The sequence below is a fragment of the Moschus berezovskii genome, chromosome 22 (genome assembly GCF_049115385.1).
Source record: "Moschus berezovskii isolate FMDL1 chromosome 22, NW_MosBer_1.0, whole genome shotgun sequence".
In the NCBI taxonomy this organism is placed as follows: domain Eukaryota; kingdom Metazoa; phylum Chordata; class Mammalia; order Artiodactyla; family Moschidae; genus Moschus; species Moschus berezovskii.
Window position 1 is genome coordinate 27,849,893 of NC_142481.1, and position 22,461 is coordinate 27,872,353.

The following is a 22,461-nucleotide window of genomic DNA, read 5'->3' on the forward strand; positions in this document are numbered from 1 at the left end:
TGAGCTCTCGTGCCCCACCTCAGGAGCCCTCATCAGCCCCAAGCGCATTTCCTCATTTTACAAGCACTGCATTTGAAACTCAGAGAGGGCGGCTCACCACCCGAGGTCACACAGGAATCGGGCCTCCCCAGGGCGTGGAACAGTACTCCCGCCCCTGGGGTTTCACTCCTCCGGGGCCCCCCTCAGGGAGGAGCCGGCCCCGAGCCCCTCCTGCTCCCCGCCCCCGAGGGGCGGCCCGGGGGGCGGGCGGAGGAAGTGAGCGCAGCGGGGAGGAATGTGAGCGGGCGGGGCGCGCCGGCCCGGAGCGGTGGAGACAGCCGGGCAGGCGGCCGGGGCGGCGGGGCCGAGCGCGCGGGATGCCTCACTTCACCGTGGTGCCGGTAGACGGGCCGCGGCGCGGCGATTATGACAACCTCGAGGGTCTGAGTTGGGTGGACTACGGGGAGCGCGCCGATCGGGAGGACGCGGACGGTGAGGGGCCGCCCGGTGGGGTCCCGGGCTGGGGCGGGGAGCCGGCCATGCGGGGCCGGCTGGCTCACAGACGCCCGGCCGTGCGCGCACACGTCGATGAGGGCCCAACTTTTCTTAGACTCCGCCGCTAAACAGTCCCCAACTCCTCGCGCGCAAACACAATTTTCCTGGGCCCCCGGCGCCTGCTGTCGCGGTCGGGCCTCCCTCCCCGCCCCAGCTCCTCCCTTGAGGGCCGCGGGCGGGGGCTGCAGACGTGGCCAGGCCAGCGGGGCCGCCCGGGGCGCGAAGAGCGCTGAACCTCCATCTCAGGCTCTTCCCGGCTGGGAGCGACAGTCCCAGGCGGGACCCCAGCCCTCTCACCTCCTGCCAACCGCCCCTAACCTCTTATCGTCTCGTCTACACTTTTGTGCTTCAGCATCTCTTTCCCTAAAACCATCCTCTCTCCTCCGCTCCCCTCCCCTTCTCTTTCCTTCAGTGTGCCACCCAGCACTCCAGTCCTCCCGGGGGGAAGCCTGAAGGGGTCTGTGGGCCACTGCCTGAGTGCTACATGGATCCCAGCTTACATCTGTAGGTACAGTGGACACCTGTGGAGCACTCACACGGGACCAGACTTGTCTAGGCACTTTACCTGAATTAACTCGTTTAATCCTACTAATTTCCTGCCCTGGGATAGGTAGTGTTACTGTCCATTAGCAACGAGTGAAATGAGGCATGGAGTAGTTATGTAACTTGCCCTAGGGGATTCAGATCGAGGGTGGGAGATTCCAGAGCCCTAACTCTTAACTTAGCTGTTAAACTGGGCCTGAAGATAAACCCGGCTTCCCTCTCCTAGGTGCCTGCCCTTGACTTTCACCATCTGTTTCCCCAGGAGGCCCCCAGGGCCCTGTCCTTGCAGGGCTCACTCTTGTGTGAACACTCCAAGAACCTGTGTCTGTGTGTGCAGCAGCACATGCATGTGTAGTTGTGCTTGTGCAAGTGTACAGCTGTGGGGTACCACAGAGCCAGAGTGGGGTCAGGATAGCACATTCTTGTGGGCTACGGTGATGAGGATGGTGATGTGACTGATGACAAATGCTTGGTCTGTTACTGACCGTGATGGAGATCTGCAGGGGACATGCATGTTGGTGGCCTGTGTCAGGTGATGTTATCTTGATCTGACTTGGATCTGTCTCTGATGGGGACCTGACTGAGGTGATCCATGCTTCATGTGGGTGATGGCTGTATGTGTGTCACTTAACTGCTGTGTATGGAGATGGCACAGGGCAGTGGCATGGGCTGCTGGACATCATGGAAATTTAACAGGCTTCACAGCTTGTGAGGGTGTACACACTTCAACCCCTACGGGCACCTGCCCCAGCCTGGTACCAGTGGACAGAGCAGGAGCCAGCAGCCACCCCTGCTCCTCTGTTAGCCTTTGGAGGCTCTCTCCCACCAGAGGCTGGGTTGGGCTGCATCCCAAAGATCAATCTGGACCAGCAGGTAGGCAGAGCGAAGCCCAGCCTCAGGCTCCGCCTTGGCCTCTCACAGGGGACTATAGGGAACTGGTTCCCTCACATTGGCTGAGTCCTGCCAGGTCCCTCCAGGCTGGGCCAGCTCCTCCCACTATCCCCCCCCCCCCCCACCTCCTCTTCCTCCTGTTCAGCCAGATCGTGACTGTGTCTGCAGTATGGGGGACATTCTGCACCCTGGTGAGTGGTTATCCTTCTAGCTGGGGGCTGCAAAAGGTCAGTGGCACAAAAATAGTGACCCTGAGGGCCATCTCATGGGACTCCCCCTCCCCTCCGTCGGCCTGGTACCTGAATCTGGGTATCTCAAGGCCCATACCTCTGCTCCAAGGGCGTAGATGGACTTGTTCATCCAGCCCACTGTGGCCTGTGGGCAGAGGGTGAAGAGATTCTAGAGGAGTACCCCTGGCAGATACCTGTACAGGGATACCAGTAGTGTCACCTGGATCCCTGCTTGCAGCTGGTGCATTCACAGCTGCTGGACAGAACACACATATCAGAGGCAGCCCCCAGGCCCAGCCTTCATGTTGTGGTTCACCAGGGGTCTCAGGTGGCATCTGAGTAGCTTTGGCCTGGCAGGCATGCCCAGACCTGCCCTGAGATTTTTGGAATAGCTGAGGGCAGTACAGATACCCAGGCACTGCTTAGACCCCATCTCCCCCCAATTCCCACAATCCCATGGGAGCTCTCCTTAACTGAGGCAGTCTTGGGGAACTTCATGGAATCCCTGCTGGGTGTCTGGCACCAGGCTGTCCCTTTTCTGAGGCATTTGGGCAGTTGGAAAAGTGGATGTTACTAGCTCTACTTCATAGGAAAAGAAACCAAGGCAGCACAGAGAGAGTAAGCAGGTTGCCCTAGGTCACACAGAGGTAGGCACAGGAATCCAAGCTTGGCTTCTGGCCACTGAGCACCAGGAGCCTTGGATATACACATCATGGCCAAACCACAAACCCCATACACTCTTTAGTTGTGGCCTGTACTGCAACCCTGGGATGCCTCCTGGGATGGAAGGGGGTCCTAAGCAGGAGTAGGGAACCCACAGCTCAGCTCTCACCTGGATCTAGGGGATCCTGGGACCCAAGTTTGGCCCTCTCGCTGAGTCACCTTGCCTCTGAATCTGTGCTTTACATTCCTTGTTACTAAAAGAGGGTAAATGATACCTACTGGAGTATTGCCATGAAAACTAAAGGTAACCTTTGGAAGGGCTCTGAGTTGCCCTGGCATCATGGCTGAAGGGACAAGGGATCGACTGGGTCTTGCAGGACCATCCACAGGCATTTTGGGGGGACTGCTATGTACTCAGCTCTGTGTTTTCTAGACACTAATACTGTCCTTAAAGAGGTGAGGTTAGGGTTAGACAGTGGCAGTGGTGGGGGAGGAAGGCTGCAGTGCAGGAGTTTAGAATGATTTATCCTTTACTTTCAACCTACTTCCACAGAAGGGTCAGAAGAGACAGACAACAAAAATTCCTCCCCAAAGGACTCTTAATGTAAGAAAGATCAAAACCATGCAGAGGAAAGCGGCAAGGACTCTGAGGCAGATGGTGACTGGATCAAAGAAATAAATTTAGCTTAGTGATTCCTGGCAGCCAAGGCAGAAAGGGAAACAAGATGAGCTCTTACAGTTGCCTTTTTTTGGACAGAATAAAGCCGCTGACTTATTCAGGGAAGATATTTTTGTCACAAAAATCTAAGAGTAGTTTTCAGGGACTTCTCACTGAAGGTCCATCCATGTACTGGGTTTTCAGGTTTTTCTTGTGACTCCTTATCCTCATCCTGAACAAGCATCAAGGGCACAGCAAATGTCTTAGGGTGTCTGAATAGCTACATGACCACCTCCCCGCCTCCCCCCCCCCACCCCCTGAGGCTTTAACATGATTCTGTAGGCTGCCCTCACCTCTCACTGTCTCTTTCCACTTTGCCCTTAGCACTGACCTACACACAGACATGTAGCTTCTGGTACTGAGCTGCTTCACTTACTTAGCTAGTCCAGGTTCCTAGAGGAGGTGATGTACTCTTTTTACCTCTTGTGGGAAGGAACAGCTGATTTTGCCCCAGAAATTGTCATCTACATGCTTTACCTGTCAGTCTCTTGGGGCAGTAAAGAATCCACAGCACAGCACCTGCTGAGTTGGCTCAGAGAAGTTAAGTTTCATATTGATGGCAAGAGGATGTATCAAATGGAGGAGGTGTCATGCAGTATTTTTAGCTGCAAACAAGAGAAATGGATTGGGGCTATTTAACCAGAGAATCTTGCCAGGTAGCTCTCACAAAACCACGCATGGCCAGAATACCCCAGTAGTCTGGATCAGTGAAGACACTTCTGTTGGCCACCTCCATCACAGGACACCAGGCCAGTGAACACTGCTGCCATAGTCATTGTCATCCAACACCAACGTGGCTTCTGTGAACCAAGATGTCAGCTGTGAGGCCTTCAGTCACTGCCACCACAGTTTCCAAACTGAAGGTTTTTTTCTCCCTTAGCAACTAGAAAAGGACTCTTGGTGTCTTCTGCCTGCTTCATGGAAAGCTGGGAATGTCACCCACTGAGACTCACAATGGACACGGTTTGGAAAACGAAAGAGTGAATGCTGGGTGGCCAGAAAAAGCGGCCCAGTTTTGAGTCTTGAGGCAGCCGTATTAAAAGAAGGTGCATCTGGCTCCTTTCTGTGAGGTTTCCTTGGTGCTGAGGCCCTACCTCATTGGTCTGGGGGGTAGGTGTACGTGGGGACTGGCCACGCGCCTAGTTTCGGGCAAGCGGCTGGTATCTGGGGACAGGGAGGTAAACAAGTGAGTCCTGCCTACAATCCTTGCCCGGTCCCACACCCACCTGGTCAGGCTTTTGTAGGGCTTTCCCAGACAACCCTAGACAGCTCTGGGCGCCCACTTCCGTACACTGGACAGTCTCCTGCTTGCCGCTCCTCCCGGCATGCCTCAGGTGGCCCTCAAGAATGCCATCCCCGCGCGGTGCATGATGGGGTGGCTAGTAGGTGGCTGGCTGATCATGGCGGCAGAAGGCGCACTGTGTGGCTTTTTCTATCTGGAGGGTAGCTCTTGGGGGAGCCCTGAGGACACTGAGCCCTTGGCACCTGGCACACTGGGTATTCCAGAAGGGCTGGGAAGAACGGGAGTGTGTGTCTCAGGGGTGGTCTGAAGGCGGGCCTTGGCTGGGCCACGCCCTTCAGCAGACTCCGCCCCTTTGGTGTTAACAGTGCTGAGCTAGTGCGTCTGGGCCGTTTGCTCCTGTGCCCCCTGCTAGATGAGTGTTCGTGCTGGGTTTTGATCATTGGCCAGTCCGCCAGTTCTGGCTCTTTCAAGGAGGCTGACAGGGTATGTTGGGGAAACTGAGGCCCAGTGTTGTTACACTGGTCCCTAAAGTGCTCCACAGAGATGACAACAGGCCTGCTGGGGGAGAAGTGCATGCTGGGGGCTCGGTAGGCAGCCCCTGACTAGGATTCTGTTTCTCTCTCTCTACAGGACATGGCAACCATAAAGAGAGCAGCCCTTTCCTTTGTCCCATGGAGGCTTCCAGAGGAAGTGACTACCATGACAGGAACCTGGCACTGTTTGAGGTAGCTGAGGAGCCATTCTGGGCCATGGGTGTGGGCGCGCAGGGACCTGTCAGGACCTAAGCCTTAGCTAAGCAAGCCGGCTGGGTGTTGTGCCTCTTTATGTCTGGGCTCCTCCTCCAGTCTCCGCTTGTCTGTCTCGCTTCCTTGGCAGCCAAGCTGCGGTTCTCTTGGCCCTTTCAACTGAAACTGCTTTCCCAGAGGCCTCTACGCCATTACTACCTCGGTGGTAATGTTTACCTTTGACTTCCATGCAGCTCCTCAGCAAGGTCACCACCTCTCGGGATTTCTAACCTCAGGATTTCCTTTGTCTCCTTCACATCTGGGACTTCTCACAGTCCACAATTCTTCCCTCTCCTGTGAACTCTTCCTTGTCCTTCCTGACTGACTGCTCCAATGCTAGTCCCATCAAGTTCACCAAGACCTTCTCACTGAATCTGCCCCCTTTCTCCACATCTATAACCTCAGTGGATCTCTCTTTGGAAACATTCCCAATTTTGTGGCTTTGGCCTTGAATTTTATCATTTTCAGACTCAAGTCAGAAGTTGGCTCTGGATTGAAGTCATGGTTTAGGCCCCTAAATTCTGACCCATACCTACCCACATTCTGTGGAAGTCTCGTAAGCTCTTCAGTGTCCATAGACTTGCAAAGACCTGCATCTTCACTTCTTCACTCCAAGCCAGTTTCTCCTTGAGTGTAGGGTCAGAAGGGAGCTGATTGATAGGGAAAAACTAAATGTGGGCAACAGGTAGGTGGAGACACAGTGCTCAGGAAGCTGTGCTAGATTCTGTGCCATATCTTGAGCCCTGGGAGGCCTCTTGATTTGGCCTCTCTCAAAGATGGGCTGGGGGCTAGGATCCCACCTTGGGGACTGAGGTGGGTTATTCACAGGGTGTGGGGAAGACCATCCAGGAGGATCAGGGTTTGGGCAGATAAGAGAGACTTCACTTGTCCCAGACATCTCTCTTTGACTCCTCTTTTAATTTGTTTCCCTGGGATCACTAGGGTGGCTATTTGTTGAATACAGATGTGAGTTCTAGAGGCCTACTCATAGCTGGGAGGTGGCCAGCCAGAACGGGCAGGATGAAGTGTGCCGGTCCACCTGTCTGCCCTGCCCTTTCCCCTGAGGCAGGTAGTTTTGCAAATGGGCTGGTAGTGATTGAGCCAAGGTGGGGCAGAGAGAAGTGAGTGCTGGGGTGGGGCACCCACACCTGCCCAGTTGGCTGGCTTGGGCTTCCTCAGGCAGGAGCCCAAGCCTGCCTCAGGGCTTGGCAAGGGACCAGAGGCCAGGCTGCTGGCTACACACAGGTAGCCTGGTGCCAGTTGGGCCTGTTGCCAGAATGCCCTGTGGCTCTGTTTACAGGAAGAGCTGGACATCCGCCCAAAGGTGTCATCTCTTCTGGGCAAGCTCGTCAGCTACACCAACCTCACACAGGGCGCCAAGGAGCATGAGGAGGCTGAGAGTGGAGAGGGTGCCCGTCGGAGAACAGCCAAGGTGAGCTGGTCAGGGGCAACAGAGAGGCTGCTCCTAGGAGGACAGAGTCAACACCATGGAGTTGGCAGTTTCCCCACGTAGCTGTTAGCATCCCAGGGAAGTAGGTGCCAGGTGTGGTGAGCGTGGAGGATGGGCACTGAGTACTTTGGGCTCAAGGAGTCCTCAAAGGGCTAGGCTGAGGAGGAACCCCTCAGGGCAGAGGACCAGGGAGGCCCTCAGAAATAATGGTGGGAGTGACCACTGTCTTTACTTAGACTTGTGTGTGTGTGTGTGTGAGGTATCATGCTAAGCAGTGGGCCAGGGTTCTTGCGTGTCATCTTCACAAAAAATCTGTGAGGCAGTTTCTGTTATCATACCCGCTTTACAGGTGAGGAAACTTGAGTGTCAAAGATGTTACGTAACTTGCCTAAGGTGATTGAGCTAAAACAAGGTCAACATATAACACTGGGAGACTTGTGGGTTTCCTGTGAGGTATGTGACTGTGTAAAATGCCAGATCACTGGCTTTCCATCAGGATGGATAAGGGTGTTACCTTTGGGGCTTTGTGACCTAGAGCAGATGACTAAACCCTTCTGGCCCTCTCTTTGTTGGCTCCATTGGCAGACCTCTCCAATAGCCCCTGGGTTCCTTGAGCGCTGAGACTGAGGGTGATAGGAGTAAAACACTGCCTCCTGGGGCTTCCCTATCTCTCTCCTGGTCTTATCCCTGTTCACTCTCCAGGCCTCTGGCCCTCCAGTCATCCTCTCTTGCATATCCAACTCTTTTGCGACCCTGTTGTAGCCTGACAGGCTTCTCTATCCATGGATTTCCCAGGCACGAATACTGGAGTGGGTTGCCATTTCCTCCTCCAGGGGATCTTCCCAACCCACGGATCAAAACCCACGTTTCCTGCATTGGCAGGTGGGTTCTTTACCACTGGAGCCACCAGGGATGACTTTACCCTATCCCTAACCTGTGTGATGGGGCTCAGTTTAACCAAAGGCTGGGTTGTGCTTTTTTTCCCCAACGTATTCAGTTTAGAGGCAAAGCAGCTTCCCTGTATGTCTCCTGACTCCCTGAGGTTTGGGATGCAGCTGTGACCCAAAAGGAGCTTGGGTCTGGCACTAGCTGACCTCTTGCTGGAGGTCAGCACAGGCAGGAGGAGCCCTTGTCTGGAATAAACCGCATCCCACAGTCTCAGACCAGCCCTTGAGATTTGGGCAGGTCTTTGAGATTGCCCCTGAGATTGCCTTTGCCCTTGAGATTACTGAGGTGGGTGAGAAGAGAGGATTGACCAGGTGGATGTGCACCCCTCATGTCGCTCTTCTCAGAGGCAACCCAGCCCACACTTGAGAGAGGACAGCTGAGATCTTGGGGACACACAGACCTGACCTTCACCCTATCCTGTTGGTTGTGATTTTGATGATATTTTCTGAACTGCAGATAGCAGAGAACTCTGGCTATCTCTGGCTATCCATGTTTAGCCCTGCAGTGAGGGGTGAGATCCTTGGGTAAGAGTTTCCTCTCTGTCCTTTCAGGCCAAGTCTAGGAAGCCAGTGGCTAGGAGTAAAAAGTTCCCTAAGAAAGGCTAGAGTACATCTCAACAAGGTGTTCTGGGTTGGTGAAGGGCTGTGGTCCCTTGGCCTTATGAAGAGCCCATGAGGGTGCTGGGGTCCAGCCTCAGCTTACCTGCCAGCTCCCCTGGCCCTGGGTTTAAAGAGGCAGAGGATGGCTGAGTGTCCCAGAGCTAGTAACTGTTTCATGGAAAAAGGAGGAGCCTGGTCAAGTCCACAGCAAATCAGCAGAAAGCTAGGGAGCTGGGGCCACTGAGCTGTGGTCCTCACCCAGGTGGGTGTGAGCAGGGGCCTCAGAAAAGAAAAGCTTAAAGCTGGAAGGGTGGGCCTTCAGCCAGACCACACCAATACCCAAGGCAGCCTCTCCATGGCAGCCAGTCTGGCTGTGGCCTGGTGACCTTCTGAGGCTGCCAGAGGTTATTTAGAGATGCAGAAAGCATTTCCGGCCCTGCCCTTTCCCATACTGCCCTTTTCCCAGAGTGACTCAGCCTTGAATGGGGAGGCTGGGAGCTGCCACTATCCAGTGGGTGGTCCAGGGCCTCTGAGAAGGGCTCAGTTAGAACCCACATGAGGTGTATCCATCACCTGCTCTGTGCAGGACAGCTTGAGAGACCATTTGTTTTTACTTGGGGCCCTCCCAGGCCCTTCTGGGGTCCTTTAGACTGCACAGATCCTGCACCCGGCCTTGGCCCTGGAGAAGAGTTCCTGTGACCACGGAGTTCTTTCTCCCACCCCGGCTCTAGAGCAGCAGGCTTTGCTGGGGGCTCTGGTAGAAGCTCTTAGGACCCCACTACTCTGTGCTGTTCTCATGTGGGGCTCAGTTCTTCAAGAAGGTACCAGTCCTAACTCTGTGCTTCAGCATCTGCCCTGGCCTCCTGTTTAGCCCCTTCTCTGCTCTTAGGTAGTTGAGAAATCCTGCCTGGATGTGTCCATTAAGACAGACTTTCCTTACTTGCCCTCCAGCCTGAGTCTCCACTTTATATGCAGGACTTTCCCAACAGGTTATCCCAGAGGCTTTCTAAGGCTTCACTCACTAGGCTTAGGAGCTCCTTTTGAGTACCTGCAGGGCCTGCTGATGATAGAACAGTGAACAAGCCAAGTTTACCCCACTGTGGTCATTCAAGTGAACAGTTACCATGACCTGTTGTGACCACTATGATAGAAGAGTGTATCAGATACTGAGGGGATGCAAGAGGAAGTACCAACTCCGCCTAAGGCAACCTGGGGGAAATTCCTGGAAGAGGCAACAGTTAAGTCTCCTGAAGGTTTAACTGAAGAGGAATTTGCCAGGCCGTAAGGCAGGAATAACCATCCCAGGCAGAGCCCAGCCCATGCCCTGGTTCAGAGGCTCTAAGGGTCTGATGTTGTCAGGGGCTGAGACTGACAGAGGTGATGGGGCATGCCTGGTAGCCCAGGGCAAGGAGCCTGGCCCACACTAGATTACAGTATAGACAATGCAGAGGAGTTTCAGTAAGGATGATGTGACTGATCTTGGTTTTCAGAGTCCCGCTCTGGCAGCAGAGTGGGCTGGAGCATGGAGAGTTTGACAGGCATAAGAAGGCACTATCTGAGTGCCCCAGGTGTGGCGCCCCAGCTTCAGGGGATTAAGACCAAGGCAAGGCAGACTGATCTCAGGGCACCTTGAGAGGTACACTGGGCAGGACTTACTTTCCCCTGGACTGGACGGGGACGTTGGAGAGAGGAAGGGTCAGGAACAACTTTTTAGACTCTGGCCCGGGTACAGCAGGGCCTGCTGGCTGAGAAAGTGGAGGTCTGATATAGACCTCACTTTCTGGAAGTGTGAAAGAAGAGAGGAAGGGTAGGTGGCAGGACCATGAAGGGGAGGTGAGGCTCAAAAGCTCACACATGGGGTTTGGAAAAGAATCAGGTTTTATACCTTCCCACTCCCCAACTGTTTCCTAATGTATGAAGGTCAGCACAGACATCCAGTCAGCTAACCCTCTGTATCCCCAGGTCTCCACTTGGGATGTCCTTCTCCAGCCTGTTCTCTGGCAGAATACCCTGGAGGTGGGGGACTGCCAAGCAATGAGGGGCCCCTCTAATGCTCCGTCTCCCCCCTCCCCCTGCTCCATAGGCACCCAGCATGGGCACCCTCATGGGGGTGTACCTGCCCTGCCTGCAGAACATCTTTGGGGTTATCCTCTTCCTGCGGCTGACCTGGATGGTGGGCACAGCCGGCGTGCTGCAGGCCCTCCTCATTGTGCTCATCTGCTGCTGCTGTGTGAGTATTCTGCGGGGGCAGGGCCACAGCTGCCCCGCAGAGCCCGCCCCACTGAGCTGCTCACCTATGTTCTCTTTCCCGCAGACCTTGCTGACGGCCATCTCCATGAGCGCCATCGCCACCAATGGCGTGGTTCCAGGTGGGTGAGTGCCATTCAGGCCTGAGGTGGGAAATGGGCCCAGAATCCCCCTTGACATGTCCAGAAACACTCATTCCCTGCCCCCCAGACAGTTTTCTGTTGGGGTCTTAGTCCCTTGATTCTGTGAAAGTGTCACAACTTAGGAGCATCCCTGATTGATAGAATTTGAGATCGCTGTTGTTTTATGTTTTATTTGTTTGGGGTTTGTTTTGTTTTTAGTATAAAAGTAATTTTTAAAGTGGGTGCTGGGGTTGATAAAGAAGGTGATAGGGCATTCCTGGTGGCCCAAGCCAATGAGCCTGGCCCACACTATGGATTGTAGGGTTTTCCATGATGAGACTGGACTTGGTTTTCAGAGACTCCACTTACTTATTTATTTAGCCATGTATTTATACCTTCCCTGTGGACTTCTGGTTACTTATTTTATTCTTTGGTTCATAATCTTAGTATTATCATTTAATTTTTTGCTTACACTGTTCCACTTTGGCTATTTGTCTATTCAGGTTGGCTCCTGTGTTTCAATCCTTTTTTATTTTTTTCAAGTAATAGTTTTATTAGTATTAGTATAAAAGTATTAGGGAAAAAGCAATATATGTTTACCAGAAGAGGGATTGAAAGTATAAAAAAATGTAGAAAAAAATTGAAGAGTACCCATAATCCCACCATCCTGAGTTCATAACTGTTAGTTAGCCCTTTGGTCCATGGTTTTGGGGTCTTATAAAGTATTGAGATGTATTGTTTTCCCCAAACTGTGTGTGTGTGTGTGTGTGTGTGTGTGTATTTCTCAAATGCTGAAAACAGTTTATTTGGTTTTTTAAAACAGGATTAATATTATCTAATTTATGTCATTATTCTCCTATTCTCTGCTTTCTTATTCTTGTAAACATTGTCTTGAACAGTCTTGCACACTGATCTTTGTTCATGCCCCTGGCAGTTTCCTTAGAAGAAGGTCCTCTGTTCAGTTCAGTCGCTCAGTTGTGTCCAGCTCTTTGCGACCCCATGGACTGAAGCACGCCAGGCTTCTCTGTCCATCACCAACTCCCGGAGTCGACTCAAACTCATGTCCGTTGAGTTGGTGATGCCATCCAACCATCTCATCCTCTGTCGTCCCCTTCTCTTCCCACCTTCAATCTTTCCCAGCATCACAGTCTTTTCAAATGAGTCAGCTCTTCCCATCAGGTGGCCAAAGTATTGGAGTTCCAGCTTCAACATCAGTCCTTCCAATGAATAGGAGAAGGTCCTAGAGGTGGGATTATAGTGTGAAAAGGAGTAACCTTTTTAAAGCTTCTTGATCCTTGTTCCCAGATTTTTCACAGATAAGTTTTATCAGGAGCAGTTTCAACCAGAAGCATGGGATGGCTCTTGTCGCCTGCACCCTCACTGGCCCTGAGGCCCAGGGTTGACTCAGTCTTGCCAGGGGTGTTAGACTGTGATGGAAGCACAGATTCAGGGCAGGAGAGTCAGCCATGGACAATTACCCTGTGGCTGGCCCTAGGGGCAAAAAACTAGATAAGATACAGTCCCTTCCCTGGTCTGGAGGGTCAGCTAACAGACTTAGCCCTTGGGAAGGGTGCGGTGTGCTGAGATAGGACACAATCAGTCTGGGGAGTCAATGGGGACTGACCTAACCTCACTGAGGCTTTGCTGCAGACCTAGAGCTACCCCAGCGGAGTAGTCATCTCACTGACCCATGCTGTGTGTTGGAATCAAATGAAATCAGGTCCACCCCCAGCTTGGCCACTTATTAACCATGCTATCTTAGGAAACGTTGTCTAAACCGTCTGCTGCTGCTGCTGCTAAGTCACTTCAGTCATGTCCGACTCTGTGTGACCCCATAGACGGAAGCTCACCAGGCTGCCCCGTCCCTGGGATTCTCCAGGCAAGAACACTGGAGTGGGTTGCCATTTCCTTCTCCAATGTATGTTTCATAGGTGACTTCAAATTTGAGTAATTCCACTATAGGGTAATGTTAATTAGGCAGTTTTCCCAAATCTGAGAACACCAATGCTAATCTAGTTGTGATGTTTCTACTCATTTGTAAATAGGAAAAGCAGTCCCTGTGCCCTTGGATAGTTGTGAAGGGTTGTCATGGGAGAGGCCCTCTTGAAGAAAAACCAGCCTTGACCTGTGTATGCTTTTTCTGTTGTAGCTGGGGGCTCCTATTTCATGATCTCCCGCTCGCTGGGGCCAGAATTTGGAGGTGCCGTGGGCCTGTGCTTCTACCTGGGAACAACATTTGCGGCAGCCATGTACATCCTAGGGGCCATTGAGATCCTGCTGGTGAGTCAGGTTAAGTCCTGGCCATTTCTGTTCTTGTTGAAACAGCCCCTTTCCTATAAGCCCAGGCTCTTCATGCTCCCCTCACATCTGGTCCAGATCTAGGGCTTACAATGAGGAAGGCCTCTTTGAGGGAGAAAGATCTTTATTCAAGCCAGTCTCCCCTTCAGCCCTTTCCCAGTTTGGATCAGGCATGGAAGGGGCCTGGCAGTCTTCACCTTGGTCCTGGATGTTCCAGCTGCCCAGGCAATATTTCAGCTGTGGCAGGTGGTCTGTGAACTACCACCTGTAACGCTATGACGGATCTCGGTGGTGATGCAGAGCCTGTCTCTAGGGCTCATGTGGGCTCTGGCCAGCTCTGTCTCCAGGGTTCTGTGACAAGGCCTCTCAGATCCATCTTATCCTCTTACCAAAATCAGAGAGGTCAGTACCCTGTCTATGGGCCCCAAGTGTGCTCTGACTCAGCTTCCCACCTCCCACTGGACTGCCCTGGTGATGGGGAATGAGTGGGAGGGGCAATGGGGAGCATAGGTTAACCAGTGCCTGCCCCTGGGCATCCAGACAATAGATGTTTAGAGGAACTCCCTGCCTACTTCCACCTCCAGATCCTCTGTCTGTAGCATGGAGCCTATTCCTGGATATTCTGGGGGTTTTTTTTTTTTGTTCTTCTATTTTCCACATTCCTACATTTATTATCTGGATTTCTTCTCTAAGGAAATTTGTCCTTTTTCCATTGGTTTATTTATTCAATTATGTATTTATATCAGTGTGGACTCCTGGATATTTATTTTTATTCTTTGGCTCGTAATCCTATACTGTCATTATTTGTTTTGTTGCTTCTCAAACTAGTCCACTTCTATTTAGCTATTCAGGTCAGCTCCTGTGTCTGGATCCTTTTTTTTTTTCTTTTTCGTAAATAATTGCTTTATTAAGATATATTTAAAATTCACTGCTTCCCAAGTAACTAAGTGGTAAAGAATCTGCCTGCCAATGCAGGAGATGAGGGTTTGATCCCTGAGTCTGGAAGATCCCCTGGAGGAGGAAATGGCAACCCACTCCAGTATTCTTGGCTGGAGAATCCCATGGACAGAGGAGACTGGCGGGCTACAGTCCACGGGTTACAAAGAGTCGGACACGACTGAGTGACTAAGCACATACTCCACATAGGAAAATTGAACCTCCTTTATCTGTCTTCTTGTTTCAGACCTACATTGCCCCTCCAGCCGCCATTTTTTACCCAACAGGCACTCATGACACATCGAGTGCCACCTTGAACAATATGCGGGTATATGGGACCATTTTTCTGACCTTCATGACCCTAGTGGTATTCGTTGGTGTCAAGTATGTGAACAAATTTGCCTCGCTCTTCCTGGCCTGTGTGATCATCTCCATCCTCTCCATCTATGCTGGAGGCATCAAGTCTATTTTTGACCCTCCTGTTTTTCCGTAAGTAACCTGGGAGTACCTCCAGGCATTATACTGACATCCCCCCTACATGGATGGCCTTCTCTGTAGAGGCTGCCGGATGGGAGCAAGTTGGGGTCTCGGGCTGAGCAGCTGCTGATGCTTTCACCTCCCTCACGCCCCACAGAGTATGTATGCTGGGCAACAGGACACTGTCCCAGGACCAGTTTGATGTCTGCGCCAAGACAGCTGTGGTGGACAACAAGACTGTGGCCACCCAGCTCTGGAGCCTCTTCTGCCACAGCCCCAACCTCACGGCTGAGTCCTGCGACCCCTACTTTCTGCTCAACAATGTGACTGAGATCCCGGGCATCCCTGGTGCAGCTGCCGGTGTACTCCAGGGTGTGTGCTCCCTTCCACCTGCTTCCCCACCCCTCCTCCCTGCCCACACAGCAGAGCAGAAAGAGGGAACGAGCATGGATGGACAGGGTAGCACAGAGCCGCCCTTGTGTGGCCAGCTCAGGAACGGGAGGCGGTTCTGGCTGCCTTCCCAGCCCAGCAGTGTCCTCTCAGCCCAGCTCCTGGCAGCTAAATTTCAGTTGAACGGAGCCTGTTTTGGCCAGTGTCCCAGGCCTGCAGCAGCCCCCCAGAAAATTCTGGCGGCTCCTCTCTCCCCAGCCACCAGCCCCTGACCCTGCCTGGGATAGTTCTCACAGGAGCCATAAAGGGCCTCTGTCTCAGAGGCAGGCAGTGGTGGACAATGGCAGTTCAGCCACCTTTGCCTTTGAGACTTCCAGCCAGCCAGTCCTGCCCTGTGGCTGAAACCACAGCCATTGGGCTGAGGTCACCCCCTTGAGCCCCCAGAACCTCTTACACCTGTAGCCCCTGGCTGGGCTGCCCCAGACTTCCCTGGGGCTGCAATGGTGAAGCGGCTGCCCCCACAGAAAACCTATGGAGCACCTACCTGGAGAAGGGTGAGGTCGTGGAGAAACACGGGCTGCCCTCCATGGATGCCCTTGGCCTGAAGGAGAGCCTGCCCCTGTACGTGGTGGCTGACATCGCCACATCCTTCACCGTGCTGGTTGGCATCTTCTTCCCCTCGGTAACAGGTGAGCCCTCTTGCCCACCCACACTCCCTACCCCCACTCCCGAGGGAGTCCCTGAGGGAGTCTCATTGTTTTTGGAGGCATCATGGCTGGCTCCAACCGCTCTGGGGACCTCCGAGACGCACAGAAGTCCATCCCAGTGGGGACCATTCTGGCCATTGTTACAACTTCGCTTGTCTGTATCCTTTCCCAGGCCTGGTATTGTGGCAGGGGGGTGCACGGGCATGAGGCACTTCCTTGTGTTTAAGTCACCACCTGGCAAGTGCAGACACACCACACACGCGTGCATGTATACATCAACCCTCACACACATGCACACATTCAAGGGGTTTGTTTGTACCCGACATGAAACCTCAGCTGAAGGTGTCCTGAGACTTGGGCTAGTGGGGCCCTGGGGCCCTGTGTGGGGAGTGAGTGGGGGCAGCAGTGGCAACAGAGGTCCAGCTTTCTTTGACGCGGCTGCAGACTTCAGCAGTGTGGTTCTCTTCGGTGCTTGCATCGAGGGTGTGGTCCTCCGGGACAAGTGAGTGAGCTGGGCCCCTCCCTGTGGCTATGGGCTCAGCTTTGCTGCCCAGACCCCAGCCCCCCTCATACTCATGGTCCCACATGTCCTCAGGCTGCTTGTTGTCAGTGGTGGGTCAGTCTCACCAGGACTTTGGCTTCAAGAGGATGGTGACATCAGATTGGGTCTGGGCTGGAAGGATAGGGGCTGGTGGACTGGCCTCTGCTGAGGGCCAGAGCTCTGTCCCCCATAGTTGTCCTTCTTGACCCCTGCCAGCCCTCCCACTGGGTGGTCCCATCCAGGGTTTCAGGGGCTCCCTGTATGGAGCATGGTCTGAGCCCGGCCCTTACAGGTACGGCGATGGTGTCAGCAGAAACCTGGTGGTGGGCACGTTAGCCTGGCCTTCGCCCTGGGTCATCGTCATCGGCTCCTTCTTCTCCACCTGCGGTGCTGGCCTGCAGAGCCTCACTGGGGCACCACGCCTGTTGCAGGCCATCGCCAAGGACAACATCATCCCTTTCCTCCGGGTGAGCCTCTTGTACTCCCCCACTGTTTGGGTGCTCCTAGCCCTTCACCCTGGCCAGGGAGAGAAGTGGACAGTAAATCCGGGTGCATGTTATCCTGCTTGGGGCCAGGGCCAGGTAGCCATCCAGGGAGAGCTGCTGTTGGCAGAGCTGCCTGGGCCCAGAAGCCCCAAGGCCTGTCTCCACTCACAACGGAGAGACCTGGGGAATTGGAGAGCAGAGTACCTGTCAGGATAGGTTTAGCTATGACTTGAGCCCCTGAGGGACTTGGAGATGATGGAGGCCAGGCTGTGACTTGTGTCCTGATGTGTGGAATGGGACCATCTTCTTCGCTTCTGACCCCATTGCCCATGGTGTGTGCAGGTTTTCGGCCATGGCAAGGCAAATGGTGAACCGACGTGGGCCCTCCTCCTGACAGCACTCATCGCCGAGCTGGGCATCCTCATTGCCTCCCTGGACATGGTGGCCCCCATTCTATCCATGTGAGCTGGGGGCCAGGGCAGGGCAAGGGTCCTGGGAAAGTCTCCTTGCACCCTCAGCCACACCCTAGCCAGAAGTCCTGCCCAGCAACTCGTCTGTGACCCTGTCTAGGGTTGAGGACGCAGCTGGGAGATGGGTCAGGCTGTTGGGGGATATTTGCCTGGCAGAGCTCAATCTTCTGAACCTCTGCCTTCCAGTGCTTACTCCAGTATTTTAAAGAGACCATTAGGTCCCTCATGCCTCTGTGGGAGAGCCCCCAGAGCAGTGACAGGGCAAGCAGCAATCTCAGCACCCTTGATGGGCCACCACTGTCCCAGCCACCTGTTTTGAAGTTGCTTGCTTTTAAAGTTCTGGAGTCAGCTGGGCATTTGAATCTGCCAGTGCCCTGCAGGAGGTGGCAAACACGCAGCAGTTTCCAGGGGTTTCGGAGGCAGAGTTCGAGTCCTCGCTCTGTTCCCCTCTGCCAGTGCCAGGGCCACTATGCCCCTCCTCACACACCTTGCTTCAGAGCCGTGCTCTGTCTTGCTTGTTCCATTATGTCCAAGCCACCCTTTACCACCCGACTCAGCCTGTAGGACTGACTGAGCTCTCTTTCCCCTGAAGCTGCGCCCCCAGCCACAGCCAGGCCTGCTGGAGTCAGTGCTCTCCTGTTCCCCCAACACACCTCCGCCAGTTACCGCCCGGCTTCACCCACACCTGAAACTCTCCTTGCTGCAGTTGTCTTGGGTGGTGGCCCCTTAACGCCCATGTCAGGATGTGTCTCAGTCTTGATGCTGAGGCTGCTTCCCCTGTAGCCCTAACGGGACTGAGCACTGCCCCTACCATGAGAGTCCCTGCCCCTAGCCTGCCCTCTCCCGTCAGCTCTCCTGCCTTCTTGTCTGTCCTTCTCATCCAGCAGCTGAGGGTAGAAGTGGGCAGCCACTCCCCCCAGCCCTCTGCCTTTCCTGTCTTTCCTGGGGGCTCATGCAGTAGGCCTCTTCTGTCCTGGTCTCCCCTGCCCACTGAAGGGTCCCCCAAGTGTCTCTAATGCAGTGACTCAAAATGGCCCTCCTTGTCTTCCTCTGACCCCTCTCCCCACACTCATGACAGCCCCTCATCCAACTGGTCCCCCAGGCCAGAGACCTGGCATTTGTCTGGCTGTATCTAGGCGCTGAACTCTCCTTTACACCATCCTCTTCCACAGCTGTTCCCCCTGCCCGCAGCCCCCTTACCTTCTGCCTGGAACATCCTCTGAGACTAGGCTCTGAGGGTACCACCGCAGTGTCCCATCCACATCTGGCCCTGGGCGTGGGCAAAGTGAGGCTGAGACGACCTGCCTGACCGTGCAGGGCAGGGCTGTGACAGTCTCGGCTCCTCACCTAGGCCCAGCCTGGGGAGGGTCCGGGATGTCAGGCACCTGACTGCCAAGGGGGCCGCTCAGTCCCAGCTGCTCCTTGTGCTGCAGGTTCTTCCTGATGTGCTACCTGTTTGTGAACCTGGCCTGTGCCGTGCAGACGCTCCTGAGGACCCCCAACTGGCGGCCTCGGTTCAAGTACTATCACTGGTACGTGTCAGCTGGGCCCCTGAGCCAGGTTCTCTGACACGAGAGTTATGTGGGAAACCATTCTGGATGGGGTTTGAACTTTCTGGGCAACAGTTTCTCTTGGTGAGAGACTGGGAGGTCTTTGCCTGACTCTGGCCCTATTCCCTTCTCTGGCCCAGGGCACTGTCCTTCCTAGGCATGAGCCTCTGCCTGGCCTTGATGTTTGTCTCCTCCTGGTACTATGCCCTGGTCGCCATGCTCATCGCCGGCATGATCTACAAATACATTGAGTACCAAGGGTGAGTGCGGTGCCACCTGCTCGGGTGCTCGGGGCTGCTGGGCTGGGCTGTAGTTGGGTGTGGGGAGCTGAGCCATCCTTCGTTAAGCCACCATGGCACTGGGGTTGGGGGGCTGTGACTTGGGCCTGGTCCCTTCCATCCCACATATACATGGACACAAGTCCTGGCGGGGCTCAGCAGCCTTTGGGGGCTTCTGCAGGGCTGAGAAGGAATGGGGCGATGGGATCCGAGGCCTGTCCCTGAGCGCCGCCCGCTATGCCCTGTTGCGGCTAGAGGAGGGCCCTCCTCACACCAAGAACTGGCGGTGAGTCACCTGGGCCTGGTGGGGACAGTCAAGGTTCTCAGGGGGCGGCCCTGTGAGAGGGGAGAGTCACGAGGTGCTGGCTTCCCTCCCTAGTCTGCGTTCCCTGTCCTGAGCTGCCAGGGGCGCCGTCCTGCTTATCGGGCCCTTGGATCACTGCTACCTGAGGGGGCCTGTGAGCCAAGAAAGGAGGGAGCTGGGCTCCCTGCAGACCTCTGGCCCTGGTCTCAGGCTGCCTCTCCATCCGGCCACTCAGGCCTCAGCTACTGGTGTTGCTGAAGCTAGATGAGGACCTTCACGTGAAGTACCCGCGGCTCCTCACTTTCGCCTCCCAGCTTAAAGCTGGCAAGGGCCTGACCATCGTCGGTTCTGTCATCCAGGGCAGCTTCTTGGAGAGCTACGGCGAGGCCCAGGCCGCTGAGCAGGTACTGCTGGGGTGGGAGTCAGGGGTGGGAGGACCCTGAACGGGACTGGAGATGTCCGGGCTGTAGCTGGTGCATCGGGGAGGGGACCAGTCCTGGCCAGCCAGGTGAGAGCTGAGAGCGGGAGCCAGGTGGGTATGAAGGTTCCATCTTGCAAGCATGGTCTCTGGGTGGGCAGCTTGCCCCATCTCCTCCCCCACTACCAAGCAGCTCTGTTCCCTGGGGCCTGGGCAGGGAACCCAGCAGAGGGGACATGGATGGCCGTGCCTTCTGACCTGGGTATGTTCCCTGCAGACAATCAAGAACATGATGGAGATCGAGAAGGTGAAGGGCTTCTGCCAGGTGGTGGTGGCCAGCAAGGTGCGGGAGGGGCTGGCCCACCTCATCCAGTCTTGCGGCCTGGGTGGCATGAGACACAACACCGTGGTGCTGGGCTGGCCCTATGGCTGGCGACAGAGCGAGGACCCACGCGCCTGGAAGACCTTTATTGGTGTGTGAGACTCAAGGCCTGGGCTTGACCATATAGTACAGGGGCCAGGGGTTAAGCGAGGGCAGAGGCTAGAGGGTCATGGACTGACAATCGATAGTGCCCCTTCTCCCCAGACACCGTGCGCTGCACCACGGCTGCCCACCTGGCCCTGCTTGTGCCCAAGAACATCGCCTTCTACCCCAGCAACCACGAGCGCTACCTGGAGGGCCACATCGATGTGTGGTGGATCGTCCACGATGGCGGCATGCTCATGCTCCTGCCCTTCCTGCTGCGCCAGCACAAGGTGGGCCAGGCGCTCAGGCCATGGTGCAAGGGGCTGGGCCCGTGCAGGGAGGGGGTGCGACTGAACCACCACCCTCCGTGGCCGCAGGTTTGGAGGAAATGCCGGATGCGCATCTTCACGGTGGCCCAGATGGACGACAACAGCATCCAGATGAAGAAGGATCTGGCCATCTTCCTATACCACCTGCGTCTAGAGGCAGAGGTGGAGGTGGTGGAGATGGTGAGCCCCCTGCCCACCGTAGCCCTGTGGATGCCCTGCCCCACCCCCATAGCCCGGTCCTCACGGCTCACCCTCTCCCCAGCACAACAGTGACATCTCTGCGTATACCTACGAGCGGACACTGATGATGGAGCAGCGCTCCCAGATGCTGCGGCAGATGAGGCTGACCAAGACAGAGCGGGAGCGAGAGGTCAGTGACCTTTCTCAGTTCAGGGCAGGGTCTGGCTTTGGGAGGGGCCATCAAATGGGGGCATCAGAATGACTCACTGTGGCCCCCTCTGTTTCCCTGAGGCTGGGTGATCACACTGGGCCAGCTTGGCCCCCCACGGCGCTGACGCGACCTCCTCTGGTTATCCTCAGGCCCAGCTAGTCAAGGACCGGCACTCAGCCCTGCGGCTGGAGAGCCTGTACTCGGACGAGGAGGATGAGTCTGCAGGTGGGACTGACAAGATCCAGATGACATGGACCCGGGACAAGTACATGGCCACAGAGCCCTGGGACCCCAACCACACACCTGACAACTTCCGGGAGCTGGTGCATATTAAGCCGTGAGTGCAGCAGAAATGGACCCAGCCGTATCCAGGCCTGGGGGTGGAGGTGGGATGGGGGTAGACGAGCCTGGTGGGGTGGTCCAGGGGTGGGATCCATGATAAGCCGCGTTATCTACAGGGACCAGTCTAATGTGCGGCGCATGCACACAGCCGTGAAGCTCAATGAAGTCATTGTCACACGCTCCCATGACGCCCGCCTGGTCCTACTGAACATGCCCGGCCCACCCAAGAACAGCGAGGGTGATGAGAACTGGATCCTTTGGTGGGGAAGTGGGCAGTGTATGAGGTCAGGCTGGGAGCTCCTGTCCCTGGATGCCCTGGGGGTTTGCAGGATACCCCAGCTCTGCTTGATGGGCCAGACTTCCCTGGGTGCTTTCCTGGGCGCTGCTTCCTTGACTGATGACCCACAGACATGGAGTTCCTGGAGGTGCTGACCGAGGGCCTTGAACGAGTGCTGTTGGTACGTGGCGGTGGCCGTGAAGTCATCACCATCTACTCCTGAGCCACAGACTTGTGGCCTAGAGTGAAGGTGTCCAGGGTAACACACAGACCCGCTCCAGCACCCACCTGCCAGCCTCACTTTGCCTGGCCTCACCCTGGATCCAGCTTTACTAGGTCTCCTTGGAGACTGGGCCCAGACCTAGCCATGGAGATGGATCTGAGGTCCCTCGGGACCCTGAGAGTTTCAGGGACTTGCCCGTCCAGCACGCCAGGATGCTTGTCCTGACTGGAGAAGACTGGTGGGGGCTGACATGGGGATTGAAGGCAGCTGGCCCGGGAGCGCTATTTATTGCATATTTATTGTTTGGATGTCACCATCAGAGAGGAGGGGAAGGGTGACGAGGGAGGGATCCGGCCCAGCCCGCCTGCAGGAAGATCTGACTCAGCTCCTGTGGGCGGGGACCCCCACCAAGCCAAGTTGAATGGAACCAGCCAGCTGAAGCCTGACTTTTTTCAATAAAACATTGTGTACTTCTGGGCCTCCCGCTGCCCTGGCTCTGTTTCCCCTGGCACAGGGGAAGAAGGCGGAACTGAATCCAGGCCCAGAGCCGGCTCCCTGAGGCTGTGCCCCTTTCCGGCAACCGCTGACCAGCCCCATTGGCCAGGC

The 22,461-nt window shown here is 55.2% G+C and overlaps 1 protein-coding gene across 3 annotated transcripts; it reads left to right on the top strand.

The window, feature by feature from the left end:
• Window positions 1–341: 341 nt before the first annotated feature.
• On the top strand, window positions 342–22,333 carry SLC12A4 (solute carrier family 12 member 4). Of its 3 annotated transcripts, XM_055412489.2 has the most exons (24): window positions 342–471; window positions 5,453–5,547; window positions 6,908–7,039; window positions 10,688–10,834; window positions 10,919–10,973; window positions 13,123–13,253; window positions 14,455–14,696; window positions 14,842–15,056; window positions 15,599–15,763; window positions 15,841–15,939; window positions 16,226–16,283; window positions 16,615–16,789; window positions 17,150–17,268; window positions 18,711–18,809; window positions 18,968–19,087; window positions 19,287–19,391; window positions 19,645–19,813; window positions 20,105–20,300; window positions 20,414–20,583; window positions 20,671–20,802; window positions 20,885–20,992; window positions 21,163–21,350; window positions 21,472–21,605; window positions 21,764–22,333. In XM_055412489.2, exons 1-24 carry the CDS (start codon window positions 357–359, stop codon window positions 21,853–21,855), a joined length of 3,261 nt encoding a protein of 1,086 aa, XP_055268464.2. In that variant the 5' UTR covers window positions 342–356; the 3' UTR covers window positions 21,856–22,333. The 3 variants fall into 3 exon arrangements, with proteins under 3 accessions (XP_055268464.2, XP_088686719.1, XP_055268466.2); XM_088830593.1 differs by having other exon boundaries at window positions 21,472–22,333; XM_055412491.2 differs by lacking the exons at window positions 342–471; window positions 5,453–5,547; window positions 6,908–7,039; window positions 10,688–10,834; window positions 10,919–10,973 and adding an exon at window positions 11,745–12,852.
• The last annotated feature ends 128 nt before the right edge of the window (window positions 22,334–22,461 follow it).

Excerpts from the sequence above, each read along its gene's own strand:
- SLC12A4 (XM_088830593.1), top strand. The coding sequence starts at position 357 with ATGCCTCACTTCACCGTGGTGCCGGTAGACGGGCCGCGGCGCGGCGAT. Across the intron at positions 15,764-15,840 it reads CTTCTTCCCCTCGGTAACAG|GCATCATGGCTGGCTCCAAC; the intron begins GTGAGCCCTCTT and ends TTGTTTTTGGAG. Across the intron at positions 17,269-18,710 it reads GTGGCCCCCATTCTATCCAT|GTTCTTCCTGATGTGCTACC; the intron begins GTGAGCTGGGGG and ends CTTGTGCTGCAG.